This window comes from Apostichopus japonicus, chromosome 14 (genome assembly GCF_037975245.1).
Source record: "Apostichopus japonicus isolate 1M-3 chromosome 14, ASM3797524v1, whole genome shotgun sequence".
In the NCBI taxonomy this organism is placed as follows: domain Eukaryota; kingdom Metazoa; phylum Echinodermata; class Holothuroidea; order Aspidochirotida; family Stichopodidae; genus Apostichopus; species Apostichopus japonicus.
Genome location: NC_092574.1, coordinates 23,985,183 through 24,007,745, shown reverse-complemented (window position 1 = coordinate 24,007,745; position 22,563 = coordinate 23,985,183). Strand labels below are relative to the sequence as shown.

The 22,563-nt window shown below is 39.4% G+C and overlaps 1 protein-coding gene across 1 annotated transcript; it reads right to left on the bottom strand.

Moving 5' to 3' along the window:
• Positions 1-7,070: 7,070 nt before the first annotated feature.
• LOC139979914 (ubiquitin carboxyl-terminal hydrolase 38-like) lies at positions 7,071-21,916 on the bottom strand. Its single transcript, XM_071991136.1, has 8 exons — positions 21,592-21,916; positions 17,375-18,316; positions 16,366-16,467; positions 14,853-15,011; positions 13,646-13,836; positions 10,411-10,507; positions 8,909-10,249; positions 7,071-8,210 (listed from the first exon to the last, which is right to left on the bottom strand). Exons 2-8 carry the CDS (start codon positions 18,302-18,304, stop codon positions 8,052-8,054), a joined length of 2,979 nt encoding a protein of 992 aa, XP_071847237.1. The 5' UTR covers positions 18,305-18,316; positions 21,592-21,916; the 3' UTR covers positions 7,071-8,051.
• Positions 21,917-22,563: the final 647 nt, after the last annotated feature.

Genomic DNA, 22,563 nt, shown 5'->3' with positions numbered 1-22,563 from the left:
TGTTGCTTGTTTCAGCGAGAAGTCAGTTACCTAGGGCACATTGTCTCCAGTAAAGGTATTGCGCCGAATCCTGAGAAAATTACAGCTGTTGTCGACTGGCCGACACCTTGTTCTGTGACGGAAGTTCGTAGCTTTGTCGGACTTTGCTCGTACTACCGAAGGTTCATTCAGGGATTTTCCAGAGTGTGTGCGCCTTTGTTCCGATTGACAGAAAAGGAAACAAAGTTTGTCTGGTGCGATGAATGCGATCTGGCTTTTAAGAAGCTAAAACATGCTTTGACCACCAGTCCCCTACTAGCCTACCCAGAAGAAAAGGGGACTTTCATTTTGGACACAGACGCCAGCAACCTAGCCTACGGATCAGTCCTCTCCCAGCGCAAGGAAGGAAACACACAAGATTGTGTAATAGCTTATTTTAGTAAGGCAATGTCGAAAGCAGAAAGGAATTACTGCGTCACAAGAAAGGAACTTTTGGCGATAGTGGCGTCGGTGAAACATTTTCACCATTATCTATATGGTGCGAAGTTTCTTATCCGTACTGATCATGGGGCTCTTCGTTGGCTGACAAACTTTAAAAACCCAGAAGGTCAACTTGCAAGATGGCTGGAAACCCTTTCCATATACCATTATGAAATTCAGCACCGCCCGGGTAGACTACATGGTAACGCCGATGCCATGTCCAGGAGGCCTTGTACTGATTGTCGGTTTTGCACCAACTCCGAGGCAAAGGAAAAAGTAGCAAAAACAGAGACGGGAAATATCTTTGCAATCACTAATGCGCCCGCAACACTCTCAGACTCAGATGCTACTGGTTCACAGTCGGAGGTGGTCAATCAGAACGAAGTGTCGCCCTGGTACCACAAACACACTCAAGCTGAATTAAGAGAGATGCAATTGAACGACAATGACATCGGACCGATCCTACTATGGAAGGACGTACAGGACTCGAGGCCTAACTGGGCGCAGGTATCACCTGGCAGTCCTGCACTTAAAAACTATTGGGGCCAATGGGACAGGCTGAAACGTAAAGAGGGCGTGCTTTATCGGGAGCTTGAATCCGACTCTGGTAACTCTGTAATGCTGCAGCTGATTGTACCGAAGAAATTGCAGCAGGAAATATTGACGCAGGCGCACAACCACAGGCTTTCGGGTCACCTGATGGCGAAGAAAACGCTGGGCCGAATAAGAGATAAGTTCTACTGGAGTGGTTACCGGCGAAGTGTAGAGAACTGGTGTAGGGGTTGTGATCAGTGTGCATCGAGGAAGGGACCGATCAAGAAATTTAACGCAGAACTTAAACAGTACGGATCAGGTCACACAATGCAACGATGTGCTATGGACATCATGGGACCGCTGCCGAAGTCGACTCGTGGAAACCGCTACGTTCTCGTGATTGCCGACTATTTTACTAAATGGACAGAGGCGTATCCGATGGCTGATATGGAGGCCGAAACGGTTGCCCGACTGTTAGTAGAACAGTTTATCTGTAGGTACGGAGTGCCTGATGAATTACACACCGACCAGGGCAGGCAATTCGAGTCGGAGCTATTTCAACACATGTGTCGGTTGCTCGACATCAACAAAACAAGAACGACACCATTCCATCCTCAGTCTGATGGGATGGTTGAAAGGTTTAATCGAACGTTAGCAGAGATGTTATCGGCTGTTGTCGCCAAAGACCAACTTGATTGGGATTCTTGGATTCCCTACGTGCTAATGGCCTATCGTTCGGCAGAACATGAAAGCACTGGGTTCTCCCCGGCTGAACTGATGCTTGGGCGCAAACTGGGACTCCCACTCAGCACCACAGTCCCCCCACCACCGGACGACATCGGAACCACTTCTACAGCCATTCCGAAATTTGTAACAGAACTAGAGGGAACTCTGTACGAAGTGCATGAACTTGCGAGAAAACGGTTGAAACTCTCTAGTGAGAAGCAGAAAAAGTTTCATGACAAGGCCGTACATACCCATACCTATAAAGCAGGAGATATAATTTGGCTCTTGAACACCAAGAGAAGGAAAGGTGTGTCTCCCAAATTACAGAAACGATGGGACGGTCCGGGACGGGTGATCAAGAAACTAACGGATGTTGTATATCGAGTGCAGATGGGACCTAAGAAGAAACCAACCGTTGTACACCATAACCGCCTAAAACCGTATGTAGGAGACGATCCACCATTGTGGTTACTCAAACCACTGAAAACTCAGTCTTTAACGCCCCTGGTTGTACCCACTATAGAGGAACTGCGAAAGCACTAAAACAGAGACGAAACTATCACCTCTACCACCTCTTGTCCAAAAGTTATCCCCCGGGAAAACATAAACAAAAGAGGGAAGTCCTAACCACCGGACGATATCCCGCTGGGGAAGATACCCACGTAGCGCCCAACCATCGAAGGCCGTTGTTTATAAATTTCACTCATATCAACACCTCCGGAGCTATCAACACTGCAAGACCATTTGCTGACACTGTGTTTAATTGTTTTTTTTACGATGTCTTCCCTGTACGACGCTGAATACAAGTGTAAGGTGTGTAAGAGGCGCTACCCCTCTCTTACCGAACTGAAGAGACACTATAGTGAAAAGCACGGGGATGTGAAGAAAATGTTTAAGTGTGACGTATGCGACTACTCGTCGGAGAGGAAAGCGGACGTAACTCGCCATGCGAGTAACCGCCATTCAACTACAAATGCATTGGCAGGGCCTTCCACTAGTGCCGGTGAAGCGACTTCTACCGTTCCCCACCTCAAATCCCCACCGAGGCCCCAGCGGAAAACTGACGGACCAGGGTGGCCGAAGTTGTCCGAACTACTTGGGACACCGCATTCGGAACATGGATTGCCACGAACGGACGACCCACAACAGAGGGATGTTCCCCCCACCCCACAGGTGTCACCTGCGAAGCGGCCTTCGACAGTCGATGGTGAGGAAAACGCACTGCGTGTTATTAAACGAGCTAAAGAAGCAGCCGACCTAAACATCGCCGAAGAAAACCTCAGCCTGCGAAATAATAACTTGAGCGAGCGAATCTCCACTGTAGTCTTGCCGAACGGACAAATTTACGTAACGGTCGACAAATTTGAACACAAAGCTTAAAATGTAACTCACACGTCCACTTTGAGAGGTGAAGCGGATAAAGCAACAAGACTACGCAAAATCTTTCCCTGCCTGAAAATCGCGGTTTTATCTTACATTACTTTCGAAATTTCAGCGATACCAATACCACACAAACCACTTCTGCTCGTTTCTGTTTTAATTAGTAACCACCCAGTTTGATTGTCTGTGGACCGCGGTAACTTATATTTTACGTGTTTTACTGTGGACGCTCTGCTACGGCATTTCCTTTTCACGAAGTTGAATGTTTCCTAGTTGTTCATGGACAGTTGGACACTCAAAGATTTATTGTTTTTATACTTTAACATGGACGATTTTATTACTTGTTTATGAATATTTTCCATTCATGTGTTCTGTTTGGACCGTATGCAGGTCAGTATTGTATTCATATTGCTAATAAGCTGTTGTAGTTGTAACTTGAATTTTGATTTTTGTTAAATTTTGCCGTTAAATGCGAGGACGCATTTGGTTCTTTGGCGGGAAGGGTTAGTTAAATCAAAATAATGTTTTATCTTGCTGTATTTTAAGCGTTGCATGGGTGACACTCAAATTGTTGTGTTGCTGTTATTCTTTATCGTTGTTTATTTTGTTGTCTGTCAGGTGTGGCGGAGTGGGTTAGCAGTAGTTTCTGCACAAGATTGCGTCATAGTCAGACACTATTGCGAAATGTATATTACCGTGCGACATTTAAGTTTTCATCATTGAATTTTTCTTCTATTGAGTTTGTTTTAATCAAACACGTTTACTATTTTTTTTTCTTCAAATTCTTTGTTTATGTTTACTTTTATACTTTTCATTTTTATTCATGAACATGATATTTTACTTTGTTTATGTTTGTTTACTTCGTTAAGTAACATTTGAATTTTAAGTTTGTTGTTGCATACGTGAACGTTCACTTTGCGTGTTATGCACTTGATAGGTATTCCGATGTTTTATTTTACGAGGTATTCCATTTTGCTTTAGGTTACACATCTAGTTAATGTTTTAGATGGTAAGAAATGCGAGGACGCATTTGTATCTTGGGTGGGAAGAGTGTTACGGGAAAACAACCTAATTTTCTCGTGTGTACGTATTTTCTATTTACCGTTATAAAATGTTTCTTACGTAACGTTTCAGCTAGGAGGTCTCTAGTTTGTGTAATTTGAGTATCAGTTTATTGCTGGCTGCGGAAGTTGGTTCTTGCTGCCGGGGCTTTGTGTAAACAGTCCGGTGGACAAGGCCTCCTTTGTTCTTAGTATACGGTTAATTATTAGGGGTGCATAGACAGTGGGGCGGGGTTAGTTCATATTCGTATAGTATTGTAGAGACCGTTGACCGGCTGTCATTGGGCTATGGCGCTTGTCAATCTCACTGGCTTTTTCATAATTGGTTAATTAAATCGTGTATAGGGTTCTCTACAGTTACGGGGGTATTTATAATGTCGTGCAAGAAGTGTTTTTAGGCATTAAGTTGCGATATATTTAGTGAAATTTGCTAGGCAGAATCTATGCCGAATTTGTATGTTGTTTTAGGGACTTAGATTATTTTTGGCTTGTGCAGAGGGTCAAGTTATGCACTCAGCAGTTGCGCTGCGTAACTGCTTGTGCCTGCATGCACTCTGCAGCTGCGCTGCGTAACTGCTTGTGCCTGCGCAAGGTCGTCGCTGCGTAGGGTTCGCGGGCTGACGAATATCATCGTTTGCTGCGCTGCGTTGTCCTTACGCTGCGTCGCCCTTGACGCAGTACCTATAGATTAGCTGCGTTGTGCCTGCGTTGTCTTTGACGCAGCGCCTATAGTTAGCTGTGCTGCTAGGCAGCTTACATATTAGGGCTAGTTTATGTACGACGCCCTTGTTATTGTGTTTAGGTTTTATTGTTCTACTTTCTGTATATATTATTTGTTTATTATGCTTTACGAAACATGTACGGCAGGTACATTGTTTACCTAATTATACTTTTTCAACTCTTAATGCACTGTTAGTGTACTTCATTTCAACGGTGTCCTCGAGTCTCTTTCTACAACCCCCTTCCTCAATTGTCAACTGGGTACTTCACCATACACACCGAAGCGGAAAGCGTTACAGTACATATCGACAGTACCTTTGAGTGTTAAGTATGTGATGTAGATATGTTTGTTTTGTACTAAACAACAGTCAACATATACATCATTATACATACAGTTGTTGTAGAGGGAATAGTGGAAATGAAATTCTTCATGGTAATAATTTACTTATAATGCTGAATGAGATTATTTCCCTCTTCTCCACGCCCCCCCCCCCCATCCCACTTGCGCATATTTCCTGGAAACTCTATCAGCAGTCACACATTTACACCTCTTTTAATGATATGAGGCTGGGTAGAACCAGACACTTAGCTAGATATCTGTAATACTTAGATAGATTTTTACACAGACATTTCAACAGTAATTTCAGTAACAGTTACCAAAAACACAAGTTGTATCAAGAATCTTCAATTCAATTTGTGGTCCTCACATTTGCTCATTCTTTGCAGAGGGGCTCAAAGGGGGTGAAAATGTTACCACTAACAACCGACAGAATAGGAAATAGGTATTGGATGGCATGTATATAAATGGCAGGTATGATCACACTTTCAGTGCAGGTAACATTGTTACTTAACTGTAGCTAAGAGGACCGGGTTCCCAAAGGCAGAACACCTACCCGATATATGTAGAGGTATCAATAGTTTCAAAGAAACAATGAACAGAGATATATTGAAAGTTGGCCTTGAAGGCAGATCCAGGATATTTTATTAAAGAAGGGGAGTGACCCTGCGGTTGTTGAGACCGACTTCCATGGGGGGAGGGGAGGGGGAAAGGTATGGGAATATCCCCAGAAAATTAGGTATGTCAAAATGCAAGGTAAATACTTTGACCTTTTGTATCAGGTTGAAAAAGGGGAGGGTCTACCACTCCCCCACTTAATCCTTGGGTGGGCACCGGAGTGGATTAAGAAACAGTCCATTGACATTTTAAGGATACCCTGGTGTCTATACCAGATTCAAAATTCTCCTTGCCAAAATATTGAAAATTAGTCTACTTGAGTAAGTTTATTAGGGGGGGGGTGGTGATGGGGGGAGGTAGCTAATGTTATTGTTTGAAACAGCCAGAGAACCAAAGTACTACCTAAACAATGTCTGGGCATATTGGTGGTATATCTGCAATCAAGAAAAATACATTACATCATGTTTTATCTTTGTGAGACACGCCGATGAAAATCAATGAAGGCAGGCAAAACACCTCCCACATTCTACTTTCATTGCCTTATTGTTTAATGTTGTTCTTTTGGGTATTAGATTCTGCTACACCTCTTGCTCGGCCATTAGATAAGATCATGTGCAGTTCCAGTTCACTTGTCAAGGGAATTGTGGCACTGTACTAGATATAGCATTGTCAGTGACCACATGGTCACAGTCCCATTATGAGATGGCTGGGGCTGAGCCTGAACAGCTGCAAGGAACATCCAACTTGGTTTGGTGTTCATTTCCATCTTGGGTGACTTTAAAGAAAGTTAAGAAACTACGATAATCAACTAAGTCCACAAGATGGCAGAGAATAATTTATCCAGTTATTGATCGCATGGCAACTATGTACAGCAGATTCTTACACAGGAACTAAAGTATTCCATGAGAGAAAGTATTCAGAGCCGTTGAAAATGCTACACACACTTTGTATCTGGCAAACATGCGCATGGAAATTTTGTGAATTAAATTAAATTATGTGAATTTATGTGTCCCAATGGAACGTTGTTGAGATGCTTTAATAATAGTTAGTGTGTCAAAGTTTCAATTCAAAACCGACTGTTTCACATTCAAACGTTGTCTTCACATCTATTTCACAAAATGTAGTGTATTATGTCTCAATGTACAGTACATCTTTACCCCAATAAACCACCCTGCCCCCTTCCCCAGCAAAAAGAAGAAAACATGTTCCTCATCATGGAAAACAAAGACAAAATCTTCAGATTTAAAACACTTATATTAACTGTCAAATTTATCTATGCTATTTCCACAAGCCTACTTAAAAAGATATACAAAACCCTGATTAAATTGTACAATTAAAAACTCCCCACCCGATCCCCCATCTCATAGGACACAGTATTTAAATTATGTGCTGAGTATCAAGTAAACAGTGAATAAATTGGTCATCTAGCATTATGTCACAAATAAATTCAAATTTCGTTAAATAACCTCAGCACAAATACTTTTAAGAAATATTGAACAAACTGAAGAATGGAAAAACTGTGATCACAATGTTAAAAATCCTCTTTGAAGGTATTATTGATTCTACTCAATAAAAGAGCACCCTTTACAGGTTATATCTATTTCAGCGATTGTGAGTTCCTATTACATTGAATGGATGTAAATATATTTAAATATATAGATATATTGCACACAATATGGTTCATCCCAGACCCCCAAAAAACACAGAAACCCATTTCTGGTTTTATAGTGTCATAGGCACCGTTTCTCTGAGGATTAATGCAAATAGACACAATAACTATAACCCCTGACCTCTACTGAAGTACGGTACTTATGGAAACTTTCAGCCTTAAATATTTTCCACATTTACTGAAGAACAATTCTGCATTGATGTGCACTTGAGATGACCTTTTCTGTAACATCTATTTAAAAATTGTCTGTGAACTGTTCCTTCCATCTTAACTGTCCTTTGATGTACGACTTTGCAAGCAGGTCTTAGCAAGTCTCGGTAAAAAGACACAACAGTTAACCATTCACTATTTTCTGCACTACAAGATATTCAATTCTTCTCCTCACTGGGATATATTTTCAATAGTTGCAGTATACGAATTGGAGTCATGGACTTCGACACTTTTCACAACTGATAGAGAATAACCTCCAGTAGAGGATTCAGTGTCCATCAAGACAGCATCCTGAAGGTCCTATCACAACTGACATGTAACGGCCTCCAGGAGAGCATTAAAAGACTAAATGTCCCGGTGGTACCCCGCCTCCACCAAGACCGCATCCTCCGGGAGGTTCATTCTGGTCATCAGAATCTTTATCTTTGTACCAATAATTATCATTAGAGATGGGTCTCCTTGCAGACTTATCGTGACGTGCCTCCGTTTCTTGTTCCTGAGGGTGAAAAAGACAAAGATGGGCCTTTGTTTACAAGTGTTATAACAGTATCACTTAGCCTCCTTTGAGATTAAATAGGTGAAGCAAGCAACCTTACCTCAAACCCCTCCCCTTACCCTGCATCGCTCCCCTCATCGAACAAGGGTGCTTGCATGTATGTATTGCTCGTCATAAACAAACACGTTTATGTTAAATTGTTAAGGTTTTTTATTTTTAGGTTAATGTTCTCTGATACCAACTGGATTACACCATAGGCTTCTTGGTAGTACATGAAGTTCTAGAAATATGCTCAATTATTAAATCACAGGTTACCGAAGTATTTCTTGTCAAAAACAACAATTTTAGAAACTGAAAACCAAGTTGATATTACATTCATTAACTAGGTTTAATTTTTGTACTTTTGATGTCCATTGATGAATCTCATTTGGTCTTAAAATTACAGATTTTAAGGAATTCATTTCCACCTCAGCTTCACAATTTCATGGCTAACATTTGCTCCTTTTCCACTTTTAGTAGCAATAAGCTGTTTAGAGGCATCAGGCTATCAAGCCACTGTATTTCTGTCCTAAATCAGATATCACTTTCTTTCAAATATATGCTCTGGAACCCTTTTAAGAGAGAAATGAACGACCCCCCCCCATCTCCTTTCCCTCCACATCATACAGCTATGTAGTTTTTGGTTAACATTGACAAACCTGTAAGTAGGCAGAATTGTCCCTAGCCACCATATCTTGAAATGTCGTCCTCACTGCTGAGTTGCTGAAATGTCGTTTAGCGCCTTGCCTACTTGAGACTTTCTGGTAGAATAGTACATATGCTGTATCATTGCAAAAACGGGATGAAATGTTGGTCAATGCCTCAAAGGAGGAGTGAGATACTCTATCGTCATTGAATAAACACCAATGTTCTTCCCACTGCCCATTTGCATCCAGGCACACCAAGCTGTCGTCCACATTGTCAGTCCGTCCGTAACAGTAGTAATGACCACTTTCCGAGGAGAGACCAGAATGCACCACAGCTCCTACCAGGGTGTAATCGACAGCCGCTGCCTCATCTTCTGGTGCTTCCAGAGGTTTCAGTTTCTTGACCTCTGGAAGCACCGTGTCAACATCCTCATCGTCGAAGTCATCGCTTGGCCTCCTGGCCACCTCTCTGTTTCTCCTAGGTAACCGTAGAGTCTTGGGAAGCCTGACATGGTCTTGAATCTTACATCTTCTTTGAAGTACTGCATCGTACGAAAATCTCATCAGCGTTAGGACTAGAATCTCCGGGGCCTCTACGATGTGGGTCCTCTTGTCCGCATCCTGAAGGTGATGACAAGAGTCGCAGTAGTATTGGTTATCTCCGTTCAAGAGTTCCGGATTAAAGTAATGCTTGAGCAGACTCTCCAATTCTTTCTCCTTGGGGCTTTGAGAAGCGGATGCATGTTGATATGCAAACGCTTCATCTGGTGTAAATGCTTCGTCCATGATGAGAGTGTGATTGGAACTGTGTGGCTGCTCCACCGGTTTGGTCTCGTGCATATCCTCTGCTTCGCAAACGGCTACGTCTGGGCAGGGGCGCTTCTTAGCATCGCCCCCTCCGAGACCTTTAGTCCTGCTAGTGGCATCTGTCTCTGGAAATGCAAGCGGAATATCAACAAACATCTCCTCCCGGCTGGAGATGTAGTTGCACTTGAGGCATCTGATTTTTGTCACAGATTTACCGCCGAAGTAGGTCTGGACGAGAGAAAGTCTTTCCCGTGTGAAAGGAGGAAAGGACGATCCATCCAAGGGAACATCTGGCAGAGAGGTAGACGGCTGTGAAGTATCACTTGATAGAGAGGCAGATGGCTGTGAAGTGCCACTTGGCAGAGAGGTAGAGGGCTCTGATCTATCATCCTTGGTGACGGATAATAGTTTGAAGAGGTTGGTTTCTTCCTCATCAATGCGATCCAACAGATACTTGAGGAATTCAGAACAATCTTGCTGAGTTCCAGGAGTAAACCAAGGTGGACGAGAAACCTGAAGAAACTGCTCTGGTGAATAAGCAGCTCGCTGTACAGGAGATAAAACGAAAGCATAGAAGGTCAGAACTTTATTTCTACAGTTGTGTAAAAGATGATTTGAAACTAAAAACTACCATAATAAATATGTGCTGTGTATTTCCATGTGAATTTATGATTGAACAGCAGTGTATGAACAAAATAATGACTTACTTGAGTATAAGACAAGAAAGCAAAAGTAGTTTGCAGTTGCATGATGACACTGTGCTTGCTGATAGACACAGGAAAGTTTAAAATATCCTCCATAAACCTGAAAGACCAACAAGAGCAGACGTAGAAATCAAACAATGTAATATAAAGTAACTCGACTAAGAAAAATTTAGACTTGAACGGAATCATTAATCACTTATTAACATTCATTTAGTTAATAACTCTGCTTGACCAATCCGATCTTATTTTCAGACATTATTGGTAGGTTTGGTAAAATTGGGCAAATGACCAGAAATAACTTCCACGATAAACTATATTTTTCTTAGCGACTTCACAGAGAAGTTCATCATAAGCACCTGTATCATCTAAGATAAGCACGACAGCTGGTTTTCCGTCTCCTTCTACACTGAGAATGTTCAAGCATATAGATTATTAAATACTTGTATGTTTAAATGCAAAACACAAACAAGATGATCTCATCAACATGCTGCACTACTTGGAGACCCAGAATTCCATCTATGCTTGTGATTCATCTCAAGTGACTTAGTCCCCTTGTCAACCGTGGGTAGGATCAATATTACTTTTATTCATCATTTCTCTTTTTGCTATCTTGAATACTCAAGATGTGAGCTCAGTGTGTATAACCTAAGATAACATGAGTATCATAAAGGAGAGCCTACCATGGTGTTACTTAAAATCATCCAAATTATAACAGGTATATTTTTAGGGCAGGGATGGCAAGAAATACTCCTTCAATTCCTTTCTGTGCATGAATATCAGACAGTATTGTTGTACATCATATAATCAGCATTCCTGATGTGTGACTGTGCGTTACTTGTAACTAGTGTTCAACCGATTAACCTAATCGGAATCGGAATCGGTCCCATAATCGGAACGTAATCGGAATCGGTAAAAATTACGTGGAATACCAGTTATTTCATACCGATTATTCAAAAACATATGGAAGGTGAAAATATCATTATTCAAAAACATATGGAAGTTGAAAATATCAACTGATGTATTAGGTTTGTTCTTTTACTACGAAATATTAAAATAAGACACCCTCTATATCTAATTTCTTGGCACAGTAGGCATAGCAGCAATACCAATTTCGCGAATTAACGAATGTGCTTGACAGGGTCGAATATAAGCGGGAGCGATGTGCTAAAAAGCCCTCCTAAAGCACAATTACGAGTGTGAAAAAGAAATATAAGAAAATCGCCCTCGTTATATCAGGTGTCTGTGTAAAATTAATTGTGACATGCGTTTGCTTTAGCTAGGAATTGCAGTTGCAGCGCGAATCGCGCAAACAGTTTTCACATCTCGCATCAAATTTGAAGCAGTGCGGTAGGGTCGCGCACAATCCCCGGGAAGTTACCGTGGAAAATTACGGCGTGCACGAAGCAATTTCAGTACCAGCGAAAATAACCTAAAATCCTCACAAATCTCCGACCACATGGTAGCCTTACTTCACACTAAGTCAACTGCATGGAAATCTAACCTTGCCATCTGTTAATTCGCTCTAGTTGTGTCGCAAATACAAAATAAAAATATCCACGGAAACTGCAATCTTCGACCACATGTTAGCCTAACAACCACACTAAGTCAATGACAAATGTAGCCTAACCATCGGTTTGCAAAAAAAAAAAAAAATGCGTAGCAAACTTTCAATTTGCTGGAAATCGGCATTTGTTTGGAAGGTACTGTAAGTGATATGAGAGGGAATGTTATATTTTATATTGGAGTAGTTTCTAGTTGTTATTATTTCTTTACATCAATCTGGTATTACATTTTAGAGTAATTTTAAACAAGTTACGATGGTACAATTTGCTTTTCAGTTTGATTGGCCTAAGCTTACATTTTCTAATTGAACCTGAATAGAGTTAAATAGGTAACGAATAGGTATGTTTAACTTGAAGTTCGTTACATTTCTATTTGTTCATAAACAGTATAATACTGAAAATAAGTAGAAAATAATGTCGGAATGAAGGCAACATGTCATTAAAATTTACACTTTGGTAAAGATTGAAGATGGATGGTTTGTCTGAGATACTTTTTGAGATGGATATTTTGAGTAACTATTCTTAGCCCATTTCAAGCCATTAACAGGTGACATTCACGTCGAGGTGGTTAGGCCATTCGCTTAGCACAGTACTGACTAGGTAGGATGTCATATTTCCGTATTTTGGAAATTTAAAAAAAAATACACTTTTTTTTTCTTTGCGAGAAACTCCAGAGGTAATTTGGTACATACAAAATGATACCTTAGAGCCTTGTATAACAACGAAGCAAAAGGAAACAGGGGAAAATCACAACAATTATTGTTTCTGTCAAACTTTATTGCCGATTTCGTATATACGGGATATTTTCGCATTTTCAAATAATCGGAATCGGTACGATTATGGAAAAAATGATCGGTAATCGGTATTTTCTGTTATGCATAATCGGTTGAACACTACTTGTAACTGTGTACATAAGACACGGAACCAGGGGGGTAGGAGCCGCAGGGGCACAAGCCCCCACCCCCATTATTTCCAAAATAGCAAATGTGCCCCACTGGCAAATAAAATGTGCCCCTTTGATGAAGAACTGTCTTTTGGATATCTTAAGCCTTTGTTAATTTTAATATTTTATTTTAATTATTTATTTTTAGTCTGTACATGCTATTTTTAAAATGGCATCCCATATCTTTTTGTAGCATGGTTAACAATAAACAATCTCAATAAATAGTATTGATAGCATACTAACACATATGTATTTAAGTGATATGGCGAGTGTGTATAGGTTTATAGCATAACGAGTGGTGGTTATGGAATGAGAAAGTGCCCCTCTGATGTTGTGCCCCCCCCCCACTTTTTGGAAGTTTCCTATCCCCCTGCACGGAACTGTGCATGTAACGAGGTCAATATCATCACAACACAATAGGTCACATGATTTGGACCCACATGTAGAGAGTTTCATATTGTTATGACAGTCTCATGGTGGCTTTCTTCAATCAGAAACCATATCTTAGTTGAGAGTGATGAATATATTGCTTGCAGCATTTAGCAAATCTCTTGAGGTTTGAGCTTTAAGATTTTCAACCTCTGCCTGTCTTTGAACATGTCAGTTCAGTATAACAATGCTAACAAGGTCACTCAGACCAATGGAAAGGATTAAAGATGAATGTCTACAGGTGACTCTTCCCGTATGTTTACTTGTAAAGAACAGTTTAATAGATTATAAACGAGTTACTTACCCTTTAATCACAAATAGGGCTTGGATAATACTATTCATGTAGCATGTATTGCCAAGATTAACTAGTCCTGCTTTTCCAGTTTCTGAGCGAGGTGCAAACTTAGATGAGAGACCAAACAAACTTTTGTTTGCCGTCCAAGTTGCCTGCAGAAGACTAGCTTTCATAACCTCTTCTGGTGGTATTGGGAAACCCTGAGGAACAATCAAATACATTTCATGATGTATCATTTCAATGTTCAACTGGCGTTATGAACTGATTTGTGGTTAGTCTACGATATGGGTGGTACCATAACACACAAAAGTATGTGAACAAGTTTTGCCATAGAATAGGGGAAAGTCTGTGAGCATCCCCAGATATGCACTGCCTTTTGAACATCATCTGCGAAGCTTCGAGGATCTGTAACACCTCTACCATAAAGAAGAGGTCAACCATGGCTTGGGTTGCCTCTCCTTAGCATTCAGCCTAATTCTATACATCATTTCTCATAGTAAATTTTTAAAAGTTTGCTGAAAATTTCCACAATTTTTTAAAAGAAATTGTACTCAGAAAACCCTTTAACCCTAAAAGAATGGAATTGTCATTACAACCAAGCCTTACAATTTAATTTATACTCAAGATTCTACCTGAACCGATTACACATCTAGGGCGATATTGTTGGGACAGGGTTGACCCATAAATCATGCTATTTTTGAAAAGTTTGCCACATCAACTTTTAGGTTGAAAAATTGGAATTATATCATTTTATTTCGATATCGCATTAGAATCTTTGTTTTATTTACAAAGCAAAATAATTGCATGTTGAAAACTCCCAGGAAAGAAAACGTAAATTTAATACACCATAGCTTGAATGTGACTACAGGTTTCAAAATCTCCCATCTATTACATGTTCATGTTTACTTATAAGCAATCATGCTTGCAGTGACTACAGCTATTCTGTCTAGCCCAGCCGTTGGAGAAATTTTACGACCATCACACAGAATATTCCATGCCCCACCAGACCCCTACCCCTCAGAACTGATAATCAGAATGCATGAAATTAGCTTGGAATATAGGTTTGAAGTTACCACAAGAAAAAGTAACTTAATTGATCTAAAAAGTAGATAATTTTTTTCAAAGTCTGGAAAAATCCCATGACCCACTGAAAGTCTAATGACCCAATTTGGGTGCCCCTCCTCCCAATAGTTTGAGGGTCCTGTGTGTAACCTACCTTTATTGCTTCAATGATGGGCACATAAACCTCAGGGTAGCCAGGAAACTGGTACATAAGTGTGTAGAGTAACTCAGAGAGATTCTTACAACAGTCCGTACTACTAGCAGAGTTCTCAACCTGTAGTCTAGACACAATATCTGGTACCTGACTTGCGATCTGAAAACAAGAAATTAATCCATGGCTATCATTGGTATTAAGTATAACAAGATTCATTAGAGTGAAGTGTGTGGAATTCTGTTACAAATTAGGCATTACTGAACAGGGCAAAAATGGGCAAATTGCTATACAAGTGGAAGGATGTATAGCAGTTTTTGTACACAGGAACCAGAGTGTTTTATGAGAGACGAAGTACAAAGCCTTCACGGCTACTATACTTACTTTAAATAACTAATTATGCTTGATTAGTACAGGAATTCTCTTAAATATGCAGTACAGCAGTAGTATTGGGCTACTACACTAACTTTAAACACTAAATTATGTCCTGATAAGTACAGGGATTCTCTGAAATATACAGTACAGCAGTAGTATAGGGCTACTACACTAACTTTAAATAATTAAGTTATGCCTTGATTAGTGCATGGACTCACTGAAATATGCAGTACAGCATTTGTATAGGGCTACTACACTAACTGTAAACACTAAATTATGTCCTGATTAGTACAGGGATTCCCTGTACAGCAGTAGTATAGGGCTACTACACTAACTTTAAATAACTAAGTTATGCCTTGATTAGTGCATGGATTCACTGAAATTTGCAGTACAGCATTTGTATAGGGCTACTACACTAACTTTAAACACTAAATTATGTCCTGATTAGTACAGGGATTCCCTGTACAGCAGTAGTATAGGGCTACTACACTAACTTTAAACACAAACTTTAAACACTAAATTATGCCCTGATTAGTACAGGGATTCTCTGAAATATGCAGTACAGCAATAGCATAGGGCTACTACACTTACTTTAAATTACTAAATTATGCCCTGATTAGTACAGGGATTCTCTGAAGTATGCAGTACAGCAGTAGTATTAAGTAAGTAGTAGTATAGGCAGTAGTAGTCTAATCAGCAAACACTTTAGTGGTATGTCTTTAAAAAGACTTTCTGGTGGCTGAATTAGATTACTGACCAATGATATTGAAATTATTCTGCATGTGTAGGTCAAACCCAAATCCTCATAGCATTTTGTATGGCGAAGATATCAGTTTTTCAAATTTGGTGATATTTTGTTAATACATCTGGGTACAGCAGAGTGAATGATTTCATCACAGCAATTCAGTTTTATAATATACAATTCACAATATTCACAGAGGAAAATAACATTTCAACAAGGAAATTTCATGTCGAGGAAATTCTAAATACAGTAAACGTTGGCAGATAAAGAAAAAAGTCAAAATGTATCACACTTTAGGGAGAAATCAGAGAGAAGACCATAAAAGGAAAGATGGCATAATCAGCAAACACTTCGGGGATGGTGTATCTTAAACCAAGATTGACCATAAAATATGATTACCTTATGAAAGGCTTCTGGTGAGTGCTGAAAGCTTAGCATCATATGCTGAAACACTGAATAAGCTCCTTTACGGACTATTGGGAAAGAGAGCTTAGGAAACACCTGTGAAGGAGAGAAGGAGTTATACCTGAATGACCATCAGTTTTAAAAAAAAATATCATGAAATGTGCATTAATAAAGATATACAAGACAACTTAAATGATTTCATTTTTCCAAATCAAACTCAAGTTAAAGAATATTTATTCCTCTCATTGTTAAACAATACCAAACTAAGTAAACATCCTCTATCGAGTATGTTCCTTTGACTCTTTTATTCGATTCTGGTTTTATTTGTAACTAATAATGGTTGTGACATTAAATGCAGCAACTGCAAAAGACTCCCAACTCATAATAAAGACATATTAGCAGCAGTGACAGATGACAGACTCGTAAAATAACTGTTCAAGAGATTAAAGGTTTCAAGAGATCAAAGGTTTCAAGAGATGAAAGGTTTCAAGAGATTAACGGTTTCAAGAGATTAAAGGTTTCAAGAGAATTGCATCAGAAAACAAGGAAAAGTCAGCCAAAGCAAAATGTTGAAGGTTAGAATGTGACAAGACCAGACTGGACGATGGTTCACCCAAAGTCTGACTGTGGACATAACACCAGTTGTCTCCTCCTCCTACAGTCACTACTCACTATTGACAACATCTTCAAGTATGAATACACATAAGCCGGACACTGCAAAACTATTAATTCTAAATTTGTTCCTTCTGGTCTGTACAGCTACAAATGCCCAATGGTAAATTTTGTCACAGACAAAAGCATTATTGTGAATCTGTTGGGCTTTTATAACTTTAAATGATTACAAAGTTATTATGGAAATTGGGAAATGATTTGCACAGCAAGAGATCTTTGAACGTGTACATTGATGATCAGAATTCAAATAGAGGGAACATTGTTAACTAGTGAGAGAAGTAACTTGTGATAAGCCACTATGTATGTATAACACATCATATTGTACACTCACTGTTTCAACCGTAGCTATAGAGACATGAATCAAGATTGAGAACTTCTTGACTACTGCAAGGTGTTTGAAGAATGATATCGCCCATGAGTCAACGTTTCGAACTCCCGGCCAGGAAAGCCAGTCGACTATTCTGGTCAAAGCATTTCTCAATTGTTCGTTAGACACATTGGGGTCAGTGGTGACCTTCTTGATGACAAGGTCGATAACGTTCGCAGGGATAAACTGAACCAAACTTCCCAGAGCTGGAGACGGTGGTGGGGAGGTATCCTCCTGTAGCTTTGATATCACATCGAAAAGACAAGCCAAAGAGGGAGCTATTGCTTGAAAGTTCCTCTGCCAAATGCTGTTGACAGCCTTGGATATCAGAGTGACGTCCGATAAACATTTCTTATGGTCACTTTCAGTCACCGGCATCTTTAGTTTGCTGAGGTTTCTGATCATGTACTGGATCAGGCCACACACGTATGAGCCATCTGGCATACAGGAGGGATAATCCAATAGTAAACTGCTTAATTCTGCCATAACAGATATATCGGGATAATCCCTGGCCAGAGAAATTGACTGCTTCTGAAGAATACCACAAGCTCTATCTGTGTCGGAGATCAGCCGCAGGCATTCCTTAACAAACCGTAGAACTCTGGCAGGGTTGCGGACTTCGTCGGCGAATACAGAGACGAGGAAAGTTTGGCATAAGTAGGTTTGAAGAACGGCTTTGTGGTGACGAGACCAAGCTTCAAAAGCTAACTGCCCAACTTCTTGAAGAAAGAGGGAGTCTTCATTACAGATCCATCTGGCAGAGAGCCTCAACACAGCTGCTGCCTGTTCAGCTGGAATTTGATTTGACGCAGATGCGAGGACCTTTGATACAAGGGCTCTTTTAACACCTTCACTGTGATCTGATGCAACTATACCCTCTAGTATGGTATCCATGGTTCATATATCCTGAGGAAAAAGACAGAGGAGGAAGAGAGTTAACTAAAAATCAGAATAAATGTCACAAGATTTAAGTCTGACATCTTGGAAGAGCATCCAATCATTAATCTGGTGGTGGGTGACATGGGCATTAATAACACTGACATCACAAAAATAAAATATATTATGTAACATGCTCATACAATATACCTTAATTTTACTTTAATACTATTGAAAATAGACTGCATTGCATTTGCTTGGGAAGCTCCGAAGTATGGAAAATATTGATTTATATTAATTTAGTGAAATTTCATAACTTTGAGAAATTCCCAAATTATTACTGTAGGCTATATGCAACAGACTTAAATTGCGAGTCATAATATTCCAAACCAGGAGTGAAATAACATCTTCATTCAATAATTTCTTATTGCTTGATGGATATTAATACAAACTTATTTCTGTCAGGTTACTGTTTCACCCATCAAAAACCACACTGCTGTTTTATTCTCCAATAACATGGTAACTTGCCCTTCTCCTCCCCTGATGTCGTTAATCTAGCCTATAAGTTACTTCTTTTACTTTTAACGTTTCTGTGTACACAACTTATCAGCCCATCGTATAGTTCATATGTACAAATTTTAACATTAGGACATTTTGTCACAGCTCTGTCAAATGAAAAATATAAATATTTATATAGTGATACTTCAACAGAACTAAAGATTTTTAAAGAAATTTCCAAGTATAGCCTACATATGAACTGAATTATGGCTTTCCTGTAAATGCCCTCAGTTTGTGCTGTGTTTCTAGGGATCATTTTACTTCGTAAATATGTTCTATATAAATGGAAATTGTCAACGGAAAGAAACCAAGGTTCCGTTACAGTAGCACTTATTGTAAACATAAATACTGCAGTTGGGATTTTTCTGTGCTTTTTTTTTTAAAGTGTGTTAAGTTATTAGGAAATTCCCAATATATACAGCTTCATTGTGCAGAGTGGCTGTAGTTGGATATGATATGGTGGGAAGAAGGAATCTGATCGGCAATGGTGTCCATTAGCATTGGGAGATGGGTGAACAAAAACCACATAGGGGACAGGAATATAGAAAAACATCAACGTGAAGATGTCAGGGCAACACAGGTACAGTAGGGTAGAAGAAGTCTGTACCATAAATAATCTCTCTCCTTCTCTAACTTTGAGATGATTTGGGCGATCGGCTCACACAACGTTTAAAGAGTTATATGACTTCACATCAATCGTTTACATCTCTTGGTAATGTGCATTCTAAATTTCTTAATGCAACATGTGGATTTACTCAGGGGTTTATCTTTGGACCTTTACTATTTATTATTTATGTTAGTGATATTTGTAATGTCTCTACATCTTGTTCCTTTGGTGTTTTTGCAGATGATACCAATATTTCTTCACAGACTGTAATAACAACTTTGAGAAAACTGTAAACGATGAATTGTGTAGATTCTACAATATATATGGGCAAATTGCTATATAAGACTACACGTGCAAAGATGTATACCAGTTTTTGTACAAAGGATTTGAATAAATTATCACTAAACATAAACAAAGCCAATTAAATGGCATTCACCAGAGGTAGAAATAAATATAACTTTATTATAAGTATGAACAATGTACCCCTTTTGAAAATTCATTGTACCAAATTCTGGGGAGATCATGTTAAGTATGTATCAGCACAAATGTCAAGAGGAGAAGGCATCCTATGTAAATTGAGGTTTACTCTGCCTCAAAGGGCTATGAGGTTATTTTATCTAAGCCTAATCCCACCTCACCTTCCCTATTGCTGTAGCATATGACCCAGTACTTTCAAGCTACTCTAAACAAACTGGACATTCTTCAGAAAAGGGCTATGAGACACATAACATGCTCTGTACCACTGGAAGTTACAAGTTGTCTGTTTGCTTTGTAGAACATACTGTACTCAAATTGCATGACCTGATTTCTATGAGTCTAGTTTCATTAACTTTTTGTTGTTTGAACAAGCTGCTTCCAAGTTCTTTATCTTCCTTTTACATAGTCAACAAACTGCTCTTAACTACAATACTATACAATCTAGCCAACTTCATAATGTTTTTGCTGATAATGATTATTAAAGAAGTCTCAGGTACCAATCTATGATGATTTGGAACACACTGCCTCAGAATTATCAGTTAAATCCGTCAGTTGCATCTCTGAGGAGAGGCTTACTGACATTTTGTAAGGAACTATTAAAGTTGTTGGTGGGTGGGAGATAGGGTGGTGGTAGGAGTGTCTGGTAGGGGAGGAGGATTTACTTTAACTTTTTATTTTTATTGGTTCCCTAGTTTTTTCCATTCATTGTGCAATTTTTCGTCTATAGGGCCCCATTGGAAATGGGCCGACGTTCAGTCAGCCTAATGGGATTAAGCTCCTGTTACTCTTTTTGTTCTTTTCTTTTCCGTCCTTTTTGTCTTTGTAATAGTTTTGTATTTTGAACAATCTGAGTGCGAATAAAATCAAATCAAATCAAACTTTTTGTTGCTATTTGTGTTAATATTATTTTGCCTGTTTTCTCTGGGAGTGCTCTTGCATTTTCAAGCCCCAAAGGGTTTTTAAGTACAGTATACTTCCTTTTGCAACATGTGGTTTTTGAAGTTTAATTTATCTAGCTGTCATTTTGTGTATATTTTGTTGTGATAAAAATCAGGCTAATTGAAATGAAAGTAATGCCATGTCTGAAACTCAATTACATTAATTTGGTGAACCATTAAAACATTAATTATGTAGGTATACCATCTGATGATACACTGGTCATGGAATGTGACTAGACTATAGCCTAGGATCGGGTTATCTTGAAAACCATACCTTCTGTCCACATCTACAAGTATATACTTAAAACCCAGGCCTAGCGGTAACTGCTAGTGCTAGCCTAGTTGGGATATTTTAGGCTTGACTAAGGCCTTTGAGGATAGCCTATTGTTAAGCCTATTGGCCAAAAGAATATTAACATCTTCTTAAAGCTTCCTTGTCATTAGTATATTACTAAGGCTAAGCCTAATATTTCGGCAGACTGTACTAGGCTAGTACATCTGAGAAAATGATGCTAGTACTTATAGTATAGGCTGGTGTAAAGTTATATTTAGGCTAACAATGTGAGGCCTAACGTTAGGCTTGTCTCTAAATCTAATATAACTGTTATGGCTCAGAGTGATTGCTGGTCTAAAAATACTAGTCTATACTTAACTGCTTGCTGTAGGGTTAATGTAAAGTTATTCGTTAGCGTAGGACTAGGAACGAAATAAGTTAGGACACTGACCTGTCGCGAAAGTGGGGTAAGCTTGGCCAAGGACCCTTTGTCAGAATAGGGAAGTTTTATTTCATTTTTTCTGTTTTGCTTAAACAAAGAGCAAACTGCACAGGCAAAACGATTAGTGAAGTTCGTTTGTTACAGGCTTAAGTTATGACTAGGCACTATACTAAAAAGACAATGTTGCATACAGTGACGTAGCTGATTTGAGTATTGCTTGTGCTAAGCTTTCTGCTCTGCGGAAATGAGACGAGAATTTTGACTCTGACGAGGGTTGACTCTGACTTTTGGAGATTTTGCTAAGATGTCATGCAATGAAAACGCAGTGGCACATGAAAGTGTAACGTATAAGTTAACCATGCAACAACCGGAGTTCAACCATGGCTACCTTCAACTCATCAAAATATTTAGAATTTAACTTTATGAGGCGCCGTGCAGTTTCATGAGTAATAGTTGAACTGTTGGTCTTATCGACTTTCTGAAACGTATCTGCATCTTTGCCTCCTAAACCTGCAAGAAGTGTTCAAGAATACTCTGATCCTCCATAATAACATCAGAGATAGAGTGTTTAGTTTGCCAGGCTAGAAGCCTTGAGGATGACAATAGAGGGATTGTTTAAAGGGTGTGAAGGAATCGCGCACAAAGAAACGTCTCATGCCAGTAATCTGACCTAGTTTCGAATGAGTTGTATCAGAAGTGTTAGACACCACCATCGATCCCAGAAAATATACACAGCTTGCTACAGTCGGTAATTAGACACTAGTGCACAGTCAGTACATACAGCTACGGTCAATACCCACAACACAGTACATGGCAGCGATGGACATCTCAGGTCTAGATAAAAGATAACAAGGTATCACGTTTCATTACTGTCTGCATTTTGTAGCGACAAGAAAAAAAACTTCATTTGCAAGCAACGGAAAGTTAACTTTTTCAGAGGGTGACACACGGTTTGGGGTGAGTCTTCAACGCCTTTAAATA

What these genes read in the sequence shown, in the direction of transcription:
- LOC139979914 (XM_071991136.1), bottom strand. Translation starts at nt 18,304, where the DNA reads ATGGATACCATACTAGAGGGTATAGTTGCATCAGATCACAGTGAAGGT. An exon ending in CCATCATTGAAGCAATAAAG is followed by an intron (nt 13,837 to 14,852) that starts GTAGGTTACACA and finishes ATTGTTCCTCAG; the next exon opens with GGTTTCCCAATACCACCAGA. An exon ending in ACAATTCTGCCTACTTACAG is followed by an intron (nt 8,211 to 8,908) that starts GTTTGTCAATGT and finishes TTTCACCCTCAG; the next exon opens with GAACAAGAAACGGAGGCACG.